General features: G+C 37.0%; 1 protein-coding gene and 1 long non-coding RNA gene across 2 annotated transcripts in view; one reads left to right on the top strand and one right to left on the bottom strand.

Moving 5' to 3' along the window:
• LOC137763584 (uncharacterized) overlaps positions 1-18,594 on the top strand; it is a 191,400-nt gene that overhangs the window by 134,251 nt on the left and 38,555 nt on the right. The gene's annotated exons all lie outside the window — the stretch shown is intronic.
• IBSP (integrin binding sialoprotein) lies at positions 4,272-13,661 on the bottom strand. The gene is made up of 6 exons (XM_068542037.1): positions 13,608-13,661; positions 13,467-13,517; positions 13,294-13,371; positions 9,669-9,731; positions 5,363-5,536; positions 4,272-4,802 (listed from the first exon to the last, which is right to left on the bottom strand). The coding sequence occupies exons 1-6, from the start codon at positions 13,659-13,661 to the stop codon at positions 4,272-4,274; spliced, it is 951 nt and encodes a 316-aa protein (XP_068398138.1).

Genomic DNA, 18,594 nt, shown 5'->3' with positions numbered 1-18,594 from the left:
TAAAAATGTTTAATCTGGGCACCCCTTGGCCCAGTCAAGTTGACACATAGAATTAACCTTAGCAGTACTGGATTTGGTGATCACTCATTCTACACGGCCTCAGTGATGGTTTATGTTGTGCTGTTGATTCCGCTTCACTATCCTGTAGCTAGAATCGAAATCAAACTTTCCCTCAGCTGGCTAAGGGGTTAGACATACCTGACAATCTCTGTCACAAAATTTCAAAAGATAATTAGGATAATGAAAATATTATCTTCAAATATTATTTATTAGAGATAAATAAGATTCTTGATATGTTCAGGTCCAGGAAGTGTCAGAAGCATTTTATTAAGCAGCTGCAGAAAGGAGATAACTCACAGATTGCTGTATCAAATATGAGAAAATTTACTGCATTTTTAGTGAGTTCACTGATAGTTTGTTTATATCATAAGTGATTAACAACAGGTAAAATTTTAAATTAATCAGTTCTCTATGGTTATGACTTTATAGTCATCTGAAATGGGAATCAGCAAACTATGGCCTGTAGGCCAAATCCGGCTCAACAGCTGTTTTTGCAAATAAAGTTTTATCGGACCACAGCCATGCCCATTTGTTTACATTTTGTCTATGGTGGCTTTTGCTACAATGACAGATTTGAGGAGTTGTGACAGAAACCATATGGCCTGCAAAGCCAAAAATATTTACTTGTCTGGTCCTTTACAGAGAAAGTTTGCTGACCCATGACTAAAATAGTGAAAGTTGAATTTGTGCTTTAAAAAGCGATAAGACAAAATTCTGTACACACTGATGGAGGTCTTATCTTCTTGGACCCTGGGAGTTATGAAATACAGGGGGGAAAGCCTCCTGAAAAAGAACAGAATACAACTTGCATGGAACTTTTATTCTTAGAACAACAAACCAAGTTAATGGGTATCTAACCCACTGAGGGCAGAAAATATTTACAAGTATTTGCACTTGGATAAGCAAGAGGTCCAAATGATTGCCTCATGATTTCCCTTTAATTAATATTGATCCTTTTTTTAAAGTAAGACTCATATTTCTTGACATTAGACTATCCTTTTCAAAAGAATGTATTTATATTTTTCTGCCTTTCTCACACTTTCATTACTTTTTCTCTTTGTCACTCAGAGGGATTCACTTTGCCTAGAGATGGATTGGGATTTTTTTTTTTTTGGCTGTGCTGGGTCTTAGTTGCAGCACGTGGGATCTTCATTGCAGCATGTGGGATCTTTTAGTTACGGCATGTAGGCCCTTAGTTGTGGCATGTGGGATCTAGTTCCCTGACCAGGGATTGAACCAGGGTTCCCTGCATTGGGAGCACGGAATCTTAACCCCTGGACCACCAGGGAAGTCCCGGATTGGGATTTTTTTTAATAAGAGGAATCCAAATGGAAAGAAAGTCAATGTTTTGTTTTTCAGTTCTAAATAGGCTCTTGAAACTCTCAGCAGAAGCAATCATTTTGAAAACCAAAGCTTTAGTTTTGCAAGATGAAAATCTTGTTAAGAGAGGAAAGGGTGATAGGAAATCAGCAGGGTCAGCCATGAAAGAGGCAGGGTATAGAATTTATGTAACAATAATACATTGAAAAGGGGAAGGGGGATATTCAGTGCTCCCTGCGGATTAAACATGGCTCACCCTGGTTGCCAGCTGGGGAGGATATTGATTGAGACATCATGTTGGAGGAGGTAAGAGGGACTTGAAGTGAGGGCATGGGGCCTAGGGGTACCACAGGGAGAGGGGCAGAGTCATCTCTCAGAAGCAGCTACCCTGTGGCCACGCTAATACCCAAAGACCATCCACCCCTGGGGTGTGGCCTGAGCTGGGAGGCGAATCAGCATCCCATTGCTTGGTGAGGGCCTACATGTCACCATGAAGCATCTCACATAAGTAGCCCTCTCTCATGCTAAGCCCATCTGAACTCCCTGTGTGGTCAATGCTCTTTAAATGGTCTAGGACACTCATAAGTCTCCCAAACCTTGGTATTTGGAAGAGACACATGGGGGAGCAGCTCTCTGACAACCTTGCATGGTCTCCTTATAGACCATGTGGGCAAGAACTGACTGCAGCCCAACCCGAGTCTTAGCAAAGTGCCCTGTGGCTGGCCAAATCTAAGATTTGATGATTCTATGATATATTGAGATAGTTTGTGACAATGTCACAAATAAAGAGTAAAGATTACCTATATTGCTGAATAAATAGTATTTATCACACTGTTCCCAAGGCTTCCATCTCATCAAAAGCTGTTGCTTACAAAGAGGCATTAGGACAAGAAAAAAACGATCTATGAGTTCACAAAAGACAGTTTTTATGGCCAGGTAATTCTATTACAATCAGATGCACCTAAGTGTTAAGATGGAGAAAGGAAGGGACTGGAGAGGAGAGAGGTGATGATCTGAGTAGCTCGTAATGGGTCGGACTCTAAACAGCAACCCACTGAGTATACTGCACATGTAGGAGGTGAGGGAACAAAGACTCTAGGGAAGGAAATTCATTTACTCTCGATAACACCATCATTCAAGCCCACCTAACTCCAGGGCTCATGCATTTTGCACAATACCAAGCTACCTGTGTAGAAAGGTATACCAGAATACCTGAAAAATATCAGAGGATCCTTGCTTTGAAAATATTCTTTAGGGCTCACGTCATAAAAAAATATAGTTGGTTCTAAGAAAATTGCGATAGAAGATGTCTCGTTTTTTCAGCAATGCCCTCATCATTAGAGATTTCCTGCCCACTCGTGGCTCAACATCCATTCCTGATGAATATACAACACTAATGAATATAGCATTCCTAATGAATATACGCTAATGGTCAAGAGAACAGATCCTAAAGCTAGGCTGCTGCTTTGACGTTGTGACCTGGTGCAAGCTGCTCAACTTCTTTGTGCCTCAGCCCCTTCGTCAATAACACGGGCGATAACAATAAAACCTACCTGACAGAGTTTTGTGAGGATTAAATGAGTTAGCAATAAATTACATTATTGGAATAATTGGGGAAATTTGAATATGGACTGTGTATTAGAAAATATTATCATATCTAGGTTGAATTTCTTGAGAATGAGAATAAGAATGGTATGGCAGCCATGTAGGAGAATTCCTTGTTCTAATACTAAATGCTGAAGAATTTAGGGGTGAACATTGTGATGCCACGATGTCTGCAATCACTCTTTAATGGTTTGGCAAAGCAGTGTATATATATATGAAGAGAGGCACACAGAAATAGAAAGAGGTAAATATGGCAAAATGTTAACCATTGGTGAATTTAGGTGCTCATGTACTAGTCTTCCAGCTTTTCTGAAGGCTTGGCATTTTTCAAAATAAAGAGTTAGGAGATGGTGGGTTGATGTTTGTGCGTATGTGTAAGAGTTTTCTACCCCATCCCACTGCCACACCACCTAGAACCAAATCAATAGGAGTAGGGTTGCCAGATGTAACACAGGACAGTCAATTAAACTTGAATTTCAGATAATGAATCATTTATTTAGTATAACTATGTCCCAAATATTTCACAAATGCCAAATATTGCATAGAGCATACTTATACTAAAAAGTTACTCATTGTTTATCTGAAATTCAAATTTAACTAGGCATCCTACATTTTTACTTGTCAAATCTGGCAACTCTAATAAAAGCTGTTTATTTCCCTGATATATATGGCTGAGCCCGCCCACAAGCATGTCAAAATCTTAGTTATGTTGATTTATCCATGAAAAAATGTCTATCGTCCTTCTGAGTTTTTAAACCATAGAGGAAATAAGCTTTCATACTTTAGCTGAATCGTCATCCCACTGGTCTCACTTTTTTTCATTCTGAATCTCTCATTTTTCTTCTTAATTACAACACATTTGAAGGATTGCATTTTTATTTGTGATAAAACCCATCGATAGAATATACATACAAGTCACATAAAAATACATGAGGATGGTAATTAAACCTAATATACAGTGATGGATAGGTAGTGCGATTAGAGAACTACACATTTATTGTATACAGTGTTACTCATGTCAGTGAATCTCTTCTAAGAAGCGCCTCTCGATCAAAGGGTATGTTTTAGCAGTTAGCGCAAACACGTTAAAAACACTGTTTATAGAACTACAACCTCAAAATATTCAGTCACACACGATCTCATGCATTGGTTAACCACTTTGGAACGGCAGCGCCATTCCACATTATAATATGCACACTTGTTATATTGCACCTTCCTGAGTTGAACTTTGAAAACGGTAACCGCACGAAGTGGCAGAACGGATGAATTCGTCCCAGGCTGGGCCTTCACTGGTGGTAGTAATCTTGACCGTCGTAGCCGTCGTAGCTCCGCCCTTTATAGTAGCTGTACTCATCCTCATAGGCTCGGTAATTGTCCCCACGAGGTTCCCCATTTTCGTTTTCGTAGATTTCATATCCATTGTCGTACTCATTGGTGCCTGTTTGTTCATACTCCCCCTCATATCCAGGGGTGGTAGTTTCCCCAAATGGTGGCGGGGTAGCCCCGTCGATCTCCTGGGGTGGAGTTGTAGGTCCAACTCCACCATTTGGAGACGTAGTTGCCTTAGAGCCACCACTGTCCTGGCCTCCAGCCACTGTGGTTCCTTCTGCGTTGGCTTCAGTGACACCTTCTTCGCCTTCTTCCTCTCCATTGTCCCCACCACTGCTGCCATGGCCATTGTCTATCTCTGTGCCGTTGGTGCTAGTGCCATTTATGCCTTGCTCATTATCATCCACTTCTGCTTCATTTTCATTTTCTTCCTCTTCTTCTTCATCACTTTCCTCCTCTTTTGTAGCCTTCTTTCCTATATCCCCAGCCTATAAGGAAAAGTTTGAAGGAATCCAAATTTAGGTGTGAAAAACATAAAACTTAAGGCCATTATTTCATCCAACGTAGGCTGTACTGACAGCCTTGTTCTACGTGTAATTCTTAATTGAAGCCAGTTTAAGTTACAAAAGAATTGGTGGGTTTTTTAAAATTCAGAGTTAGTACCTTTGTCATTGGGTTTTGAGGGAGAAAAAGGTACCTGATAAATAAGTCTCTGTGGGAGATGCTTTGTATAGCTTTGCTACTCACTTTCTCAGTCTTGGAATCCTCTTCCCAGAAATGCTATGGCATCTCTCAGGACCTTTTATCCATTGCTAAGATGCTTGTCCTTAGTCTTCTGTGATAATATTGAAAGTCAGTATAAGAACATGGGAAGAGAACTTCCATGGGAAAAACCTTTCCTTATTTGTTAACAGGGACATTGTACCTGCTCTTACTTTTTCATTGAGTTAATGAAGATAATATAAAATACTGTGTGTAGAGTGTCAGGATAACCTCAGACTTCAGTAAAGCAATGAGAGCAGATTGAACATCTTGGAGGAATTGTTACCTTCGTGGGAAGCTGGATGGCAGCTAGACCTATATTCCCTGTTCCAGGTGTGGTCTCCTCTCCATAACCAAGTGTGGTAATGGAAAGGGTGGTGTTCTCAGCCTCCGACTCTTCGTCTTCATTTCCATCAGAATCTTCGTTCTCTTCATTGTTTTCTTCTTCATTTGAAGTCTCCTGGGGTAAGCGTCCAGAGCAAGAAAATGTATTTAAGCTAGAAGATAACTCAAGATTTGTTGAAGTCGTGAACCATTATCGGAAAAAACCTTCTCCGTACCCCTCAGCCAGCTTGTCACCCAGTGGTGACAATTCTGCTTCCTCTTATGCCGTTTGCACTTCTCACTTCTCAGAACTCAATTCAAAGTTTTCTCATACTATTTACCTCACTATGGTGTGCTTTAGATATTTATGTATTCCGTTTAATCAATTCAAAAATATTTGTGTAATAATTTCAGCATATCTGACTATATGATATCATACAATACATGGCTTAGGCTCTTGAAGTCTTGTTAATAGCTACTACGACATGATAGTTCATTAATTATTGTATTTGCTGACAAATAAGCTGAGAACTTTATACCTATTTTTTTAATTCCTTAGAGCAGTCTTTTAAGGTAGGGTTGTAACTCACACCCTTTAGAAAAGGAAAGTGAGCTCAGAAAAGTTAAATATCTTGTTTAAGGTCTCATAGTAAGTGATGAAACTGTATCTTTCTAATTAAAAAAAAAAAAAACCTGGGCCCTTTCTGTGCACCATGACATTCTTGATGACAAGGAGGATTTATGTGAATTGTCCACATTATACCTGGGACAGTTTTTCAGAAAAGAATTTTTTATAGAAGCCCCTCTCTTCAAACAAGTTGATTGCATGTCATATTTACTATCAAAAAGAAGTGAATGTATTTCATTTACTTTCAGGAGTATTTAAAGAAAAAGAGACATATTAAATTCAAAATCCATCTGCCAATGTATAAGCCAGTTTTGAGCTGTGTGCAGTATTCAAAAGGTGTCAGGCATTTGACACACAATTCTTCTGTGCAAAGGAGAAATCAAACACTCCAAGAAATCCTTAGCGATATATTATGTTATTGCAGGAAGATGTTTTTTAAAAATTACTACTCCTCAATGAATGTTATTATCATCTTTAACATTTTACTATTTTGCCTTTACTCCATGTTGTTAGGCAATTGTTCCTTGATGGAGTTAATCTCTCAAAGTAATTCATAGCTAATATTGAAAGTCAGGAATTCATACACAGAATTTATTTACTTTAAATGAGTACTGGAAAACTGAATTTATTTCAATGTGTTTTTTAAGAGATTGTGACGTTAGGATAACTTTAACTAGGCATCCTATATTTTAAGACTTCAAAACAAACAAACAAAAGCCAGATTTAGCCTGCCTTATTACTAAAACAAATGATGTTTGTTTCATCAGATTTGTAAATTCCACTGTTTTAATGAACTCTTGGGACTGCTAGAGTCCACCCCAAAACAGTCTCCAAGCTAACTGTGTCAAATATCACACTAACACCATACTATTTATTTTTTCATGTTTATATGCTTTAGTCCAACAGACTAAATCTTTCAGGGAAGAAGGAGGAAATATCCTTAGAGTAGGAGACGATACAGTTTGGGTCCTGCACCATTGTTTCACAGGTAAAGAACCTGAGGTCCAGTGGGATAAATGACTCACATGAGATCAAAGACGTGGCAGTTCATTAGCAGCAGGGTCATGACTACAGACCCAAACTCCCAACTTGTAGGATTCTCCATTTTCTCCTAACAACACCCTTTCTTTTCCTAGTACTTGTTCTGCTACAATAAGTTAAAAAGGAAAGTAGGTCAGTCTTTTTATGGGTACGAGACCTCAAATATCTTCTTGAATAGAAAACATAGCAATCATTTGTGCTTTAAAAAAGTATTATTAACCCACCAGAATAGCTAAAATGACTGAAAGAAATACGTGTTGGTGAGAATGTAAAGCTACTGGAATGCTTATATATGGATAGTGGAAGTTTACATTAGTACGTCGTCCTTGGTAAGCTGTTGGTGGCATCTCCTCAGGAAGAACATATGCAGACCTTTCGACGTAGATATTTCATGTCTAGGTAAAGTGGCCTCCAGAAATGAATGCATATGTTCACCAGAAGGAGTACTAGAAGTTCACAGCAGCACTCTTTTGTCATAGCCCAAACCTGAAAACTCCCCAACTGCCCTTCAACAGAAGGATAACACATTGTGGTACATTCACATAATGAAATACTGACAATGAGAATGAACGATTTTCAACTATAGAAACATATGAACCAATCTCTGAAGCTGAGAGTGGAAGAGGTCACATGCAAAAGAGTATATGCTGCATGATTCCATACATGTATGTATGTGTGTGTGTATGGAACACAAAAAGAGCCAAAGACAATCTATCTGTTAGGAGTCAACATAGCAGTTGCCCTTGGTGGTGGTTGGTTAACGGATGGAATGGAGCACAAAACATGTGCTGCTTTTTTCTATGGGTGCTGGTTACCCTTAAGTGTTCAATTTCTGAAATTTCAGTCATCTATAAACTTATGATAATTGTGTTATGTACATTATATTTCAATAAAAGTTTTATAAATGTGAGACTGAATAATTTAGGAGAAGGGAAAAAAATGTATGATCACCAAATAGAAAATATGCCTAAGCACCTTCTCATGGGAATACAATTCCTGGAGACTCTGTATTTAATCTGAACTGCCAGTGAAATTTTCGGGAAGAGATGGGGAAAAAAGAGGCTCTAAACTCTCTTCAGGATGGAAGACTCCCAGGTTCATTCATCCAGTTTTCCAGTATCACTTTGAATGAATGGTCTTTGGAGCATTTATTCCTCTGAAGTTTCAAAATCAAACCACCAAATATTGACTGGGCACTATATATGTATAAGAAACTGGGCTGGGCAGTGTGAAGAGATGCAAAAGAGGGTACAGCACTGTTCATCTTCAAAGCAAGGATTGTTACCTATGGTCTCTAGTCTCCTGGGTCATGGGGAGTTTGCAGATAAGTTCTGGGAGGACCAGAAATGTTCAGAGATTGTTGGTAAAATATTGAGTACGTGAGATTTCATCAGAGTTCTAAAGGAACCTTAATGTTTCTCCATCCCAACCACCATCGCAACAAATGAAGAACCATTGTCAAAAGATATGCAGTCTAATTGGGAAATCTAGCTGGTAAGGCAATTTTACAATCTCTGTACAGCAAGCAGCTGTGGTTGAATGGATTACCCTAGCTTAGTTCTTGTGTAAGATTACTATGTGGAACTCCAGGCAAAATTTTGTGGGATTTAGTAGGTGGCATTTTTCCTGGTCCTGGCTTGACATTCCTGTTAAGGTACCCCTTTAAAAGCTATTAGGATAAATTGTGGTACTAAAAAAGTTACTTTTATGGTTAAAAAAAAAATCAGACTAATTATGCGTCACTTTTAAAGTTCCCACACCATTTTGTTTTCAAGAGAGCAGACGTTTATCCATTTTTTTTGGACTGTCATTGTCTCTTCATAAATAGCATCTAAGAATACCTGAATTTAGAAGGTTCCCAAACCAGTGGATAGCTATAACTGACTACCCAGGAAAATGTACTGAATTCGTATGTTTCTATGGGCAAGAATGTCAATTATAAACATGTTAGCACAATTTCCAAGTTATATAGATGAATTTTAGCCATGAACTACACTAATTTGTAGTACTATATAGGAAGGTATTTATACATCTTGAGCATTTGCATTTCTATGAAAACATGAATTTTATTAGTAGGCAAAAAGACATGTAAAACTCCAATCAGAAAGAACAGCCCTACTTTGTGAGTCAAGAAAGGCAGATGAATCACAATAACACTGTAGAGGATATGAGATTAGCTTTCTTATACTACCCACTGATTAAACTGAATTTTTAAAGTTTAGTCATTAAAACAAGTATTGCACTAAGTTTAGGATTATTATATATTTGTCTTTTACCATCATGCTCTATCCACCTAAATGTAAATAATACTTTCTTTCCTTCTATCAGAATTTACATTTCTTCCACTTAAAATGGAGATACTTTTGTATTCATGTACAACTTACAGGTAACTTTATTCCCAAACTGTAATAGTGTTTTAAGCAGGTCATTTTATTTAATCCTAATTTAAATAGTATTCTCCTTGTCCAAAATAGAAGACTGTGGGCAGTTGGTAACCTGGCAATGTCTATTTGCTGAGTGTAGACTACAGGAGACTAGTTTTCTATTTGTTTTTTGTGCTGCCCGGTTTGCTTTGAAAAAACCTGCAGAAATTCCTTACCTCTTCTTCCTCCTCTTCTGAGCTATCATCATTTCCATTTTCTTCAGACAAGTCACTACTGCTCTAAAAAAAAATGTATACATGAATTCATAGACATATGAATATATATGTACATACATATTTATTTACTTAGAACAGTTCTCATGCTACTGTGAGAAAGCTATGAGGAGATTGGACATATGCAAAACAAGATTAGAGAGAAAGGGGCATTTTACAGTGATCAAGATATGCATTGAAATACTCCATTTTTAACCTCGAAAGCATTGACAGTGTGTTGAAATATTTTGTATGTAAAAACGAGAGCAATGAATGGCAGAATGGCTTAGCTCTGAGAGAACGAGAATTATCTGGTCCAATTTTTTAATTTTACAGAGAAGGAACCTGAAGCCCACACAGTTGTGAATTCTCCAACCAGTTCAACACAAGTCTTGAGCTAAAACATCGATCTCATTGTTTTATTTTCTTTATAAAATATGAATGAAATGATAACGAGGCTTATTACAAAATATAAGTTGTTACTGGATGATTTTCATAAATAATGAGCTCTCTTTGTGAATTTAGCTTAGAATTTGACTTGAAATTAAATTTGCATATAATTTTTAGTACCTTTTAATCTAATTAAAGCTAATGCCTAAAATGAAGTGTGTGTGTGTGTGTGTGTGTGTGTGTAAAGTTATATAAGAGAAAAATTCATTTACTCATTTAGGAAATTTATGAGTACCATTCCTCTAAAAAGCTCAATACTGAATGAGAATAAATTAAACCAAGGAGACTGTATATAAAAATAAAATTATAAGTTAATGAGCTTTGCTACTTTTTAAAAGGAAAGGTATATCTAAACATCTGTTATCTGAGCCTTTAAGACAGTGGAGGAGATTTTTCCTCTTTCTCCTAATGTTAATCCAAATTGAACTTTCCTTCTTTTTTCTGCAACCACTCCTTAATGACACTAAGTATACAAGTAGATACCTAACTTAAGATTCTGTCATTTTCTGCTCTGCAAATTTATTTTTGATTCTGGTGACTCAGTTAAGTACTGTCAGTCTTAGAAAACATAGCTGCAGAAGAACCTTAGGGTTAAGAGATCAACATGAGGGAATATTCATGTCCCAACCCTGCTCAGGGCTCTCCCTGTTGGGCTCATTCTTCAGATGGCCAAGCCATCCACCCAAGGAAAGGAATGCTTGTCTCCTTGAGCCAAGAGTAACCTTGGGTGGAAAAGAGAATAATTAGACCTGCTCTTCCACTGCCATGACCTTAATGGCTGTGCCTTCCCTAGCCCAGAGGTGAATAAAGCATTAGATTCTATTGAAACTATTTCTATTTGTTAGTTAAATTATATATAGAGGACAGCATATTTGTGCAACATATTTTGTCTCAATGGGAATGTTTTAGTCATTTTACAAGCTTTCCTTACCTCTAGCTTTCATCTTACTCCAACCATTTTACTCTTCAATTAGTATCTGCAGTGAGGACAGTTTTAAAACTGCATGAAATGCCTTGAAGACTTAGCATTTCTTATTTTCCTTTTTTTTCATTTACGCCTTATTACCAGCTTGTCAATAAGTCCTATTGATTCTTCTGGAAGTCTTTCATATACTCCTTCCAACTTCTATCCCTACTGCATTTATTCAGTTCCGAAATATATATTCCAGGCATTGTACTGAGAATGAAGGTCATAGCAAGAGAGGAAGTTGGAAATATGGGCAGTTCCCCATGTCAAGTCCTGTGATAACTGAGATGAGTCTGATAAAAGAAATTTAAGATAAAGTCCCTGCTGTCTAAGAGTTCACACACTAACCAAATATCATTTTAATCATAAAAAAAATTTCCTCAGTTAAAAATGCTTAGGGTGTTAAGCTTATTTATACTTACATTTCTGTAGCCAAGCAGATAAGCTACAATAGACTGACAGCCTTGCAATCAACATAAGCTATTTCATGCAAGTTGGTATTTTAGAAAAGATTATATATAAACACAGATCAGTTTGAATGAAACATGAACTTCAAAGCCAGTGCAGCTTAATGCATTTGGGGGTGATAATCTGAGCACTAAATACTTAACAGACTTAAGAAAATAAATAATAAGGAGCTATGGAAACATATAAGTAGACATATAAGGAGAAAAATATTGGAAATCAAACTTTGAAAAGTGGGGTGATAGATCATAAATACCAGATCAGACTGTTGGATCAGGAGATATATTTTATTGGATTATATTTTGAAACAACTGTCTTATTTACAAATTCTACATTGGTTGAGATAAATCTATCTGCATATAATCTATAGAAAATTTGTATATTAAAGATCTGCTTAAAAATCTGTGAACTTTGGGTCTATCAGTAAGGAAAAATATTACCTCTCCTGATATCTTTTCACTACAGACATTTAAATTGGGCCACACGTAGATATATATAAAAATTTCTAGGTGGGAATACCTCCAAGTATATGATATTTTAGAAAAGTTGAAGAGGTAGTCCAAAATGTAAATGTATTATCATTTCCATTTAGTTTAAGAAAGACAACAAAGTTTCAAATGAGCAATGTTTATTTATGGGGAAACCAAAGAATGGAAGGCAATTCTGAAAACCCACAACTCTTGTATCATTTGTGCTCATATTTCTGTGGCCGTACACATTCCCCATAATTATTATGGTGCTAGAAATACTTTAAGATGATCATTTCCTACCATTGTATGAGTTGGAACTGGGTTAGTCCAACATATGGCAGGATACTATGCCAAGCCACTGTGCTAAGGCATCGTTTTCAGCGTCCTTACTGCTTTTAGTGTCTCAGGAGACTGGGGTCAGATGCTGCATAATTGGTGCCCTGAGCCCAGACTGTATAGTAATAAAAATAGCACAATTCTGGTTTGTTGTCTATTTAAAATCAGCACCACACCCTCTAGTTTTCAGAACCCTCTTCACAGGTAACTCAGTAAAAACAGAAATTCTTATTTTTAGTGTTTAGTTATTTTTTGTTTGTTTGTTTACAAATTTTAAGGATGTTTTGTTTTTCTCACAAGCTTTTTAGTTTGCTTCATGAATTTCTCTCTTTCCTCTGCATTCTTGATCTACACTTTCCATCAGAGGTATGCGCCAATATGATGTATTGTTCTAGTGAACTACACAGGTCAAAGGTTAAGAAACTCTTCAGCAAACCAGTGATTACCAGGAATTTTTTTAATGCTTTTTGTTGTTTATGAAGTCAATTTTTTCCCCTAAATTAAACGAGTCTAAATTATTGGCTATAAAACAGCTATATGACTGTATAATATGGCAATTAGTGGCCTTAGCACTGACTTAAATGTCAACAACTGATAAAATTGTCCACTTTTGTCAGTGAATTAGACAAAACACCTGAACTCAATGTTCTGCAGGGTGTGCTTTCATTACGTCATTCTAGACTGGGCCCAAATGAGTTTACTCTCTATGTGTGTGGCTCTGCTTTACAAGAAAACCTTAGGAATAAATTTTATTTTATTATATTAAAAACGAACTGTTTGTAGTAAGTGGTCTTTCTTTCTGGCTGAATTTCAGGGAGAGTTGAATTTAGGTGTTTTACAGTTAAACTGGATTCCCTTTCAATTGTAATGGGTGAGAAGGAAAATTAATTTTTATACTTACCTGAACCGGAAATCGCTTTAGAGGAGGATAAAAGTAGGCATGCTTGTAAAGATAATATCGGGCCCTGTACTTAAAGACCTGCATGAACACAATAAATGATACATTCATGTTTCATGTGCAATAAATCTAGAGGAAGTGCAGTCAAGCCAAGGAAGTATGCTAAGGTGAATTACCCCATTTTCTTCAGAATCCTCTAATTTGGCTCTTCGATGCAAATTTTTCATCTGTTTAAAAGAGCATTTAATTATTATATATTCTCTCAATATAAAAAGACAAAAATGGAAATAACTATAGGTTTTTAATAAAGAACTTACCGAGAGAGCACAGGCCATTCCCAAAATGCTGAGCAAAATTAAAGCCGTCTTCATTTTGCTTCTGGAATTAATGAAGTGGTAAAGTTAATGAGTAAAACTAAGAATGTACCCTTTTTTGCTCATACTAGGTGATGTATTTAATTGTTTTCATTTTTGTCCAATTAGAGCTTTGACTAAGTAGGACCAAATTTCTGCTTTTGTTCTAAAATTGTTCCTTCTGTTTAAGAGGTAGAAGACTGACTTTATCCACCTATTTGAATAATTATGAGTTCCATATTTGGTTTTAACCTATCTGCTCTGATTTGTCAGTGGAAGACCATTTCATCACTGCCAGGGGCTTGCATGCTCAGTGTACTTCATGTTGGGGCATGGAAGCCTCCTGATGCCCTTGACATAGGAACATTAGCTAGTGTAGTTATGTGACCTGTTTGTTTTGTTTATAATTAAAAACTAAGCAAAAACTGAATACATTCCAATGGTTGCTTTTATGCCAATTATCCCACAGGCTGTTTCCAGCTTCTCTATAGCTTTTGAAGTAAAAGTTTGTTTGTAAAATTAAAACTTGGAGGCATTTTCCCATGGATATCTTCGAATACTTGATATTTTTTATGTGTGTGAAAAGATCCATGACATGTGAAATATTATTCTCATAACATGTAGCACCCAACATCCATGTTTAAGGATGATTCTATGAGAAGAGTTATCAGAGTGCATCGTGGGATATCAGGGGGAAATTTCCTCAAGTTACATTGTTCTCCAGCTCCATTTAAGCTTTCCATCACTGATGTGGGAGGTTGTCATGGAATGGATGTGGGGCTCTCCAAGGTCAGGGTGATAGTCGTGATGGAGACGTCAATTTTATGGAAAAATTGAAGATGCAACTCTCAGAATAGGAATACATTGTGAACAGTCCCGGGGTTTGCAGCCAGGCCAAGATCTCAGTTCCACATAGATTCCTCAGAGGTAAAAGGAAAGCGATTGTGAAATCGTATCTTAATTTTATTCTATTTGATAAAATCCTATTTTAATAGAAGTTGAACAAACTTAGCTGAAAGCCACTAACACCCAGCACTTGCCCTGACAAACACATTTAACTGAGAGTGCTTTCTCCTCCAGAGCGACAGTTTTGGCAAAATTTTAGAAGCAATATGTAATGGTAATGGGAATTTCCCCATAAACACACTGGGAAAAGTAATATTTAAAATGTATTAAATGCATGTCATATACTATACTCTGAAGGTAGATTCTGCATTTTATCATCACTAGCCACGATTTATTGCATCCTTATTGAGTATCTGACGCAAAAATAAACATTACACAGAGTAAGGCTAGAGTCCTGGAGCAGCTGTCTGTGGTCCTCTGTCACCTCTCTTTGTGGCAGAGTGGGTCTTTGATTTTGATGCCTGCAAACTTTCTCACAGCCCTGTCTACTTTAGCAAAAGTTCTTGATGGCCACGCGGGGATAAAGAGGTTTCCCTTAAAGGAGACCCATCTGTTTAAGAAGCTCACATTGCTACTGAGGTGCTCTGAACAATACTTTGACCTTGGCCACCCATGATGGAGCCCATCACCAAACAGGAAGATTATTGCTCTGCAGCTTTATGAAAAGAGTTGGAGTAATTACAGTATCTTAAAGAGCTAAAAACTAAAATACGTAAAACCGTAGAAAGAGTTCAGAGTGTAAAATTTTCTCATTACAAACCATAAAAACAACTAGATGAAAACACAACAGGAATAATATAAAAAGAACCAAGTGACTCATGTAGGTAGCAATTGGCTGGCTACATAAATCTCATTTTATTTATTTTGTGATTCATCAAAAGCAAAGACCACTATAGTGCCCACTACTAACCCAGACAACAATTTAAAAAATTTTAAAGGATTGTTTTGAGAATCTAATTGCAAGCTTTTATTGGGAAGAGTATAAACTAACAACATCTCTTATTTCCCTAGTACTATGCATTTTTCCATTCTGCTTTTAGAGCTATAAGATATTAACACTTTGAAACCAAATATATAACATATTGAAAAATACTGTTTATAATTGAAGTACAAGTTAGGCATAATTGATGGAGAAATCAACATACATCGAGGCAGATTTGTAAATGCAAAATAGTATTTCAGTCAGATTATCTTGAATGCATCAGAATGAGTAAACAAACAGTTATCTGTGAGGTACAGAAGTAGAAAGTAGGAAGCATAATTTTCTAGTTTATGTACATAATAATAAGAACTTATTTACATGCTTAGGTTAATAAAGTCAGCCTTTTGGAAAGAATCTAAAACATGAGGTACTAGTTTAATGATAAACAAGTGTTAAATTACTTAGCAATTCTATACAGTGTGTTAATATCTATATTTAAATAAAAAGTTCAAAACCAAGCCGGGAGATGTGAAATGTGGCGTGTTTGATTTTAAGATAATCAAGTCGTCATATTAAACCCTACCCTTCTGCAGTCCTGGAGTGAGAAGGCAGGCTCCCAGGAGTGAGTGACACAGATTGAGTACTTCCTCTGCTCTCTCACTCACTCATTCACTTGCTCTTGCAGGCTATAAACTCTTCTTTGCCTTCCCACAGCCAATCACTGTCATGGTCAAGGTGATGTCAGAATGTGGATTCTCACCAGAAAACCCCCGAACTTCCACACTTTTTCAAGACACAAGCTCAGCTGAATAAACATGAACTGTGGTTCTAGTGCCAAGAGGTTTGCATTGTGGAATTTAATTGAAGGTTTAGATGAAGATGAATAGTTTGGGTTCTGAATATATATATAATAATATACTGGATTTGAATGAAAATAAATAGCAAAAGATTTAACCATTTTAAAATTTCATAATTATACAAATTTTCATTATGTTGAAAGGAAGGAAAACTTACTGCAATCAGATACAATCCTACATTATTAATTTAGTAAAAAAAGGAAGAAAGATACTAAATAATAAAGGAAAGGAGCTGGTAAACAATGAATACTTTAATATCAATTATTTTATTTTTTTTTCCTGAAATATGCTTCAGAGACTCATAAATTAAAATTGGTATAATTAAATGTCAAAATGTGTAAGATATATTTCCTGAAACATATTGCTGAGTATAAAGGTTTTACACTAAGTTTTTGAGGATTGTGCTACTGATAGTAGCACGGTGTACGATACAGTGATGGTAAGTATGCCCTGGGTTGCATGGCTAGTAAATGGGGAATCTAGGGCTCCAGGTCAAGTCTGTCCAATTCTAGAGTCTACTTTTAATCACTATATATCCTTGCTGGCACATTCAGAAAACTTCAGTGATTCAGTAGATTGGAATATACTGAGTGGAGGTAGGGACAGATGAGGATGGTCAGGTAGGCAAAGACCAGGTGAGGGAGTAGACTTAGGCTGCACGAAGGAGTATGGACTCCATCATGGATATGAGAGACTCCCAAATGGTTAAAGCAGAAAAGCAATACATTTAGATTTGCAATTTGGAAAAATCTTTTGTTGATAAGGCAGAGCTGCGTTGAGGAAGGCAAGATTGTTATGGAGGAGAGGAGTTTCAAGAAGCTATTTTAGTGGTCCAGGAAAGCAATGATAAAGGTCTAAACTAAAGCAGTAGCAGTGGGGGATGGAAAGGGTGGAACAAAGGAAAGCAATGTTAAATAGATAAAATTAACAGGACTTAGTAGAAGTAAGAGAAGTGGAGAAGCCTAGGATCATTTCTGGATGTAGGGCTTGGGTAATTTTGAGAATGGTGCGGCCATATCTCATGCAATACCTAGCAGAGCAATTGGTATACTATAATCACTCAGTAAGTGATTAATAGTTAATAGTATAAGATATACTATTAAAGTTAATAGTATTAACTTTAATATTAAAGTTAATAGTATAAGATATAATAAAAGGAGTAGAGAACTGAGAATCAAAAGATTGAAAGTTTGTCTTACGAATATGTGAATCACTCAACCCCAAGGAGTCTTCAGTTTAAGCCATCTTTTAAAAATAAGGGGATTTTCACACCAAAAAGAACCAGCTATTGCATTCCTCCATCACCTGTGAAGTATTCGTCTCAAGCAATAGAACTTGAATCTGATGAAGCCTCTATATCTACCAGGTTAGAGAAAATACAGGGAACAGAAGACTATGTAAAATGAAACCATTGGGCTGCATTCAGCAAAATCCAGAAAGTGGGAAACTTCATCAGACATATTACCTGGCTTCTATCTTATTAGCAGAAAAAATACAAAAGGAGGAAAGGGAAACTGTCGATTTAAGAGACTTCAGAGACATATTAGAGAAATTATGAAACAACTGGAGAAATGTTGAGTCCTGACCAGATATTTTCTGGTATTAAGAAATTGTTGTTAATTTTTTAGGTATGATGATATTATTATTATTTTAAAAAGAATGCTCATCTTTTAGAGATTCAACCGAAAATATTTATGGATGAAACAGATATCTTGGGGTGGGGATAAAGATGACACAAGGTTGGATATAAATTGATAATCATCGGGACTTCCCTGATGGTGCAGTGGTTAAGACTCCGCGCTGCCAATGCAGGGGGCCTGGGTTCGATCCCTGGTCAGGGAACTAGATCCCATGTGCATGCCGCAACTAAGAGTTCACATGTCACAACTAAGGAGCCCACCCAGCACAACCAAATAAATAAATATTTTTTAGAAAAAGGACTTCCCTGGTGGCACAGTGGTTAAGAATTCACCTGCCAATGCAGGGGACACAGGTTCGATCCCTGGTCCGGGAAGATCCCACATGCCACGGAGCAACCAAGCCCGTGCACCACAACTACTGAAGACTGCGCGCCTAGAGCCCATGCTCCGCAACAAGAGAAGCCACCGCAGTGAGAAGCCCATGCCCTGCAACGAAGAGCAGCCCCCACTCGTCGCAACTAGAGAAAGCCCGCGCGCAGCAACGAAGACCCAACGCAGCCAAAAAATAAATAAATAAAATTTGATAATCATCAAATTGATGATAAGTCAATGCAGATTCATGACAC

Source organism: Eschrichtius robustus, chromosome 4, assembly GCF_028021215.1.
Source record: "Eschrichtius robustus isolate mEscRob2 chromosome 4, mEscRob2.pri, whole genome shotgun sequence".
NCBI classification, from domain to species: Eukaryota; Metazoa; Chordata; class Mammalia; order Artiodactyla; family Eschrichtiidae; genus Eschrichtius; species Eschrichtius robustus.
This window is presented reverse-complemented; position numbering and strand designations above follow the sequence as displayed.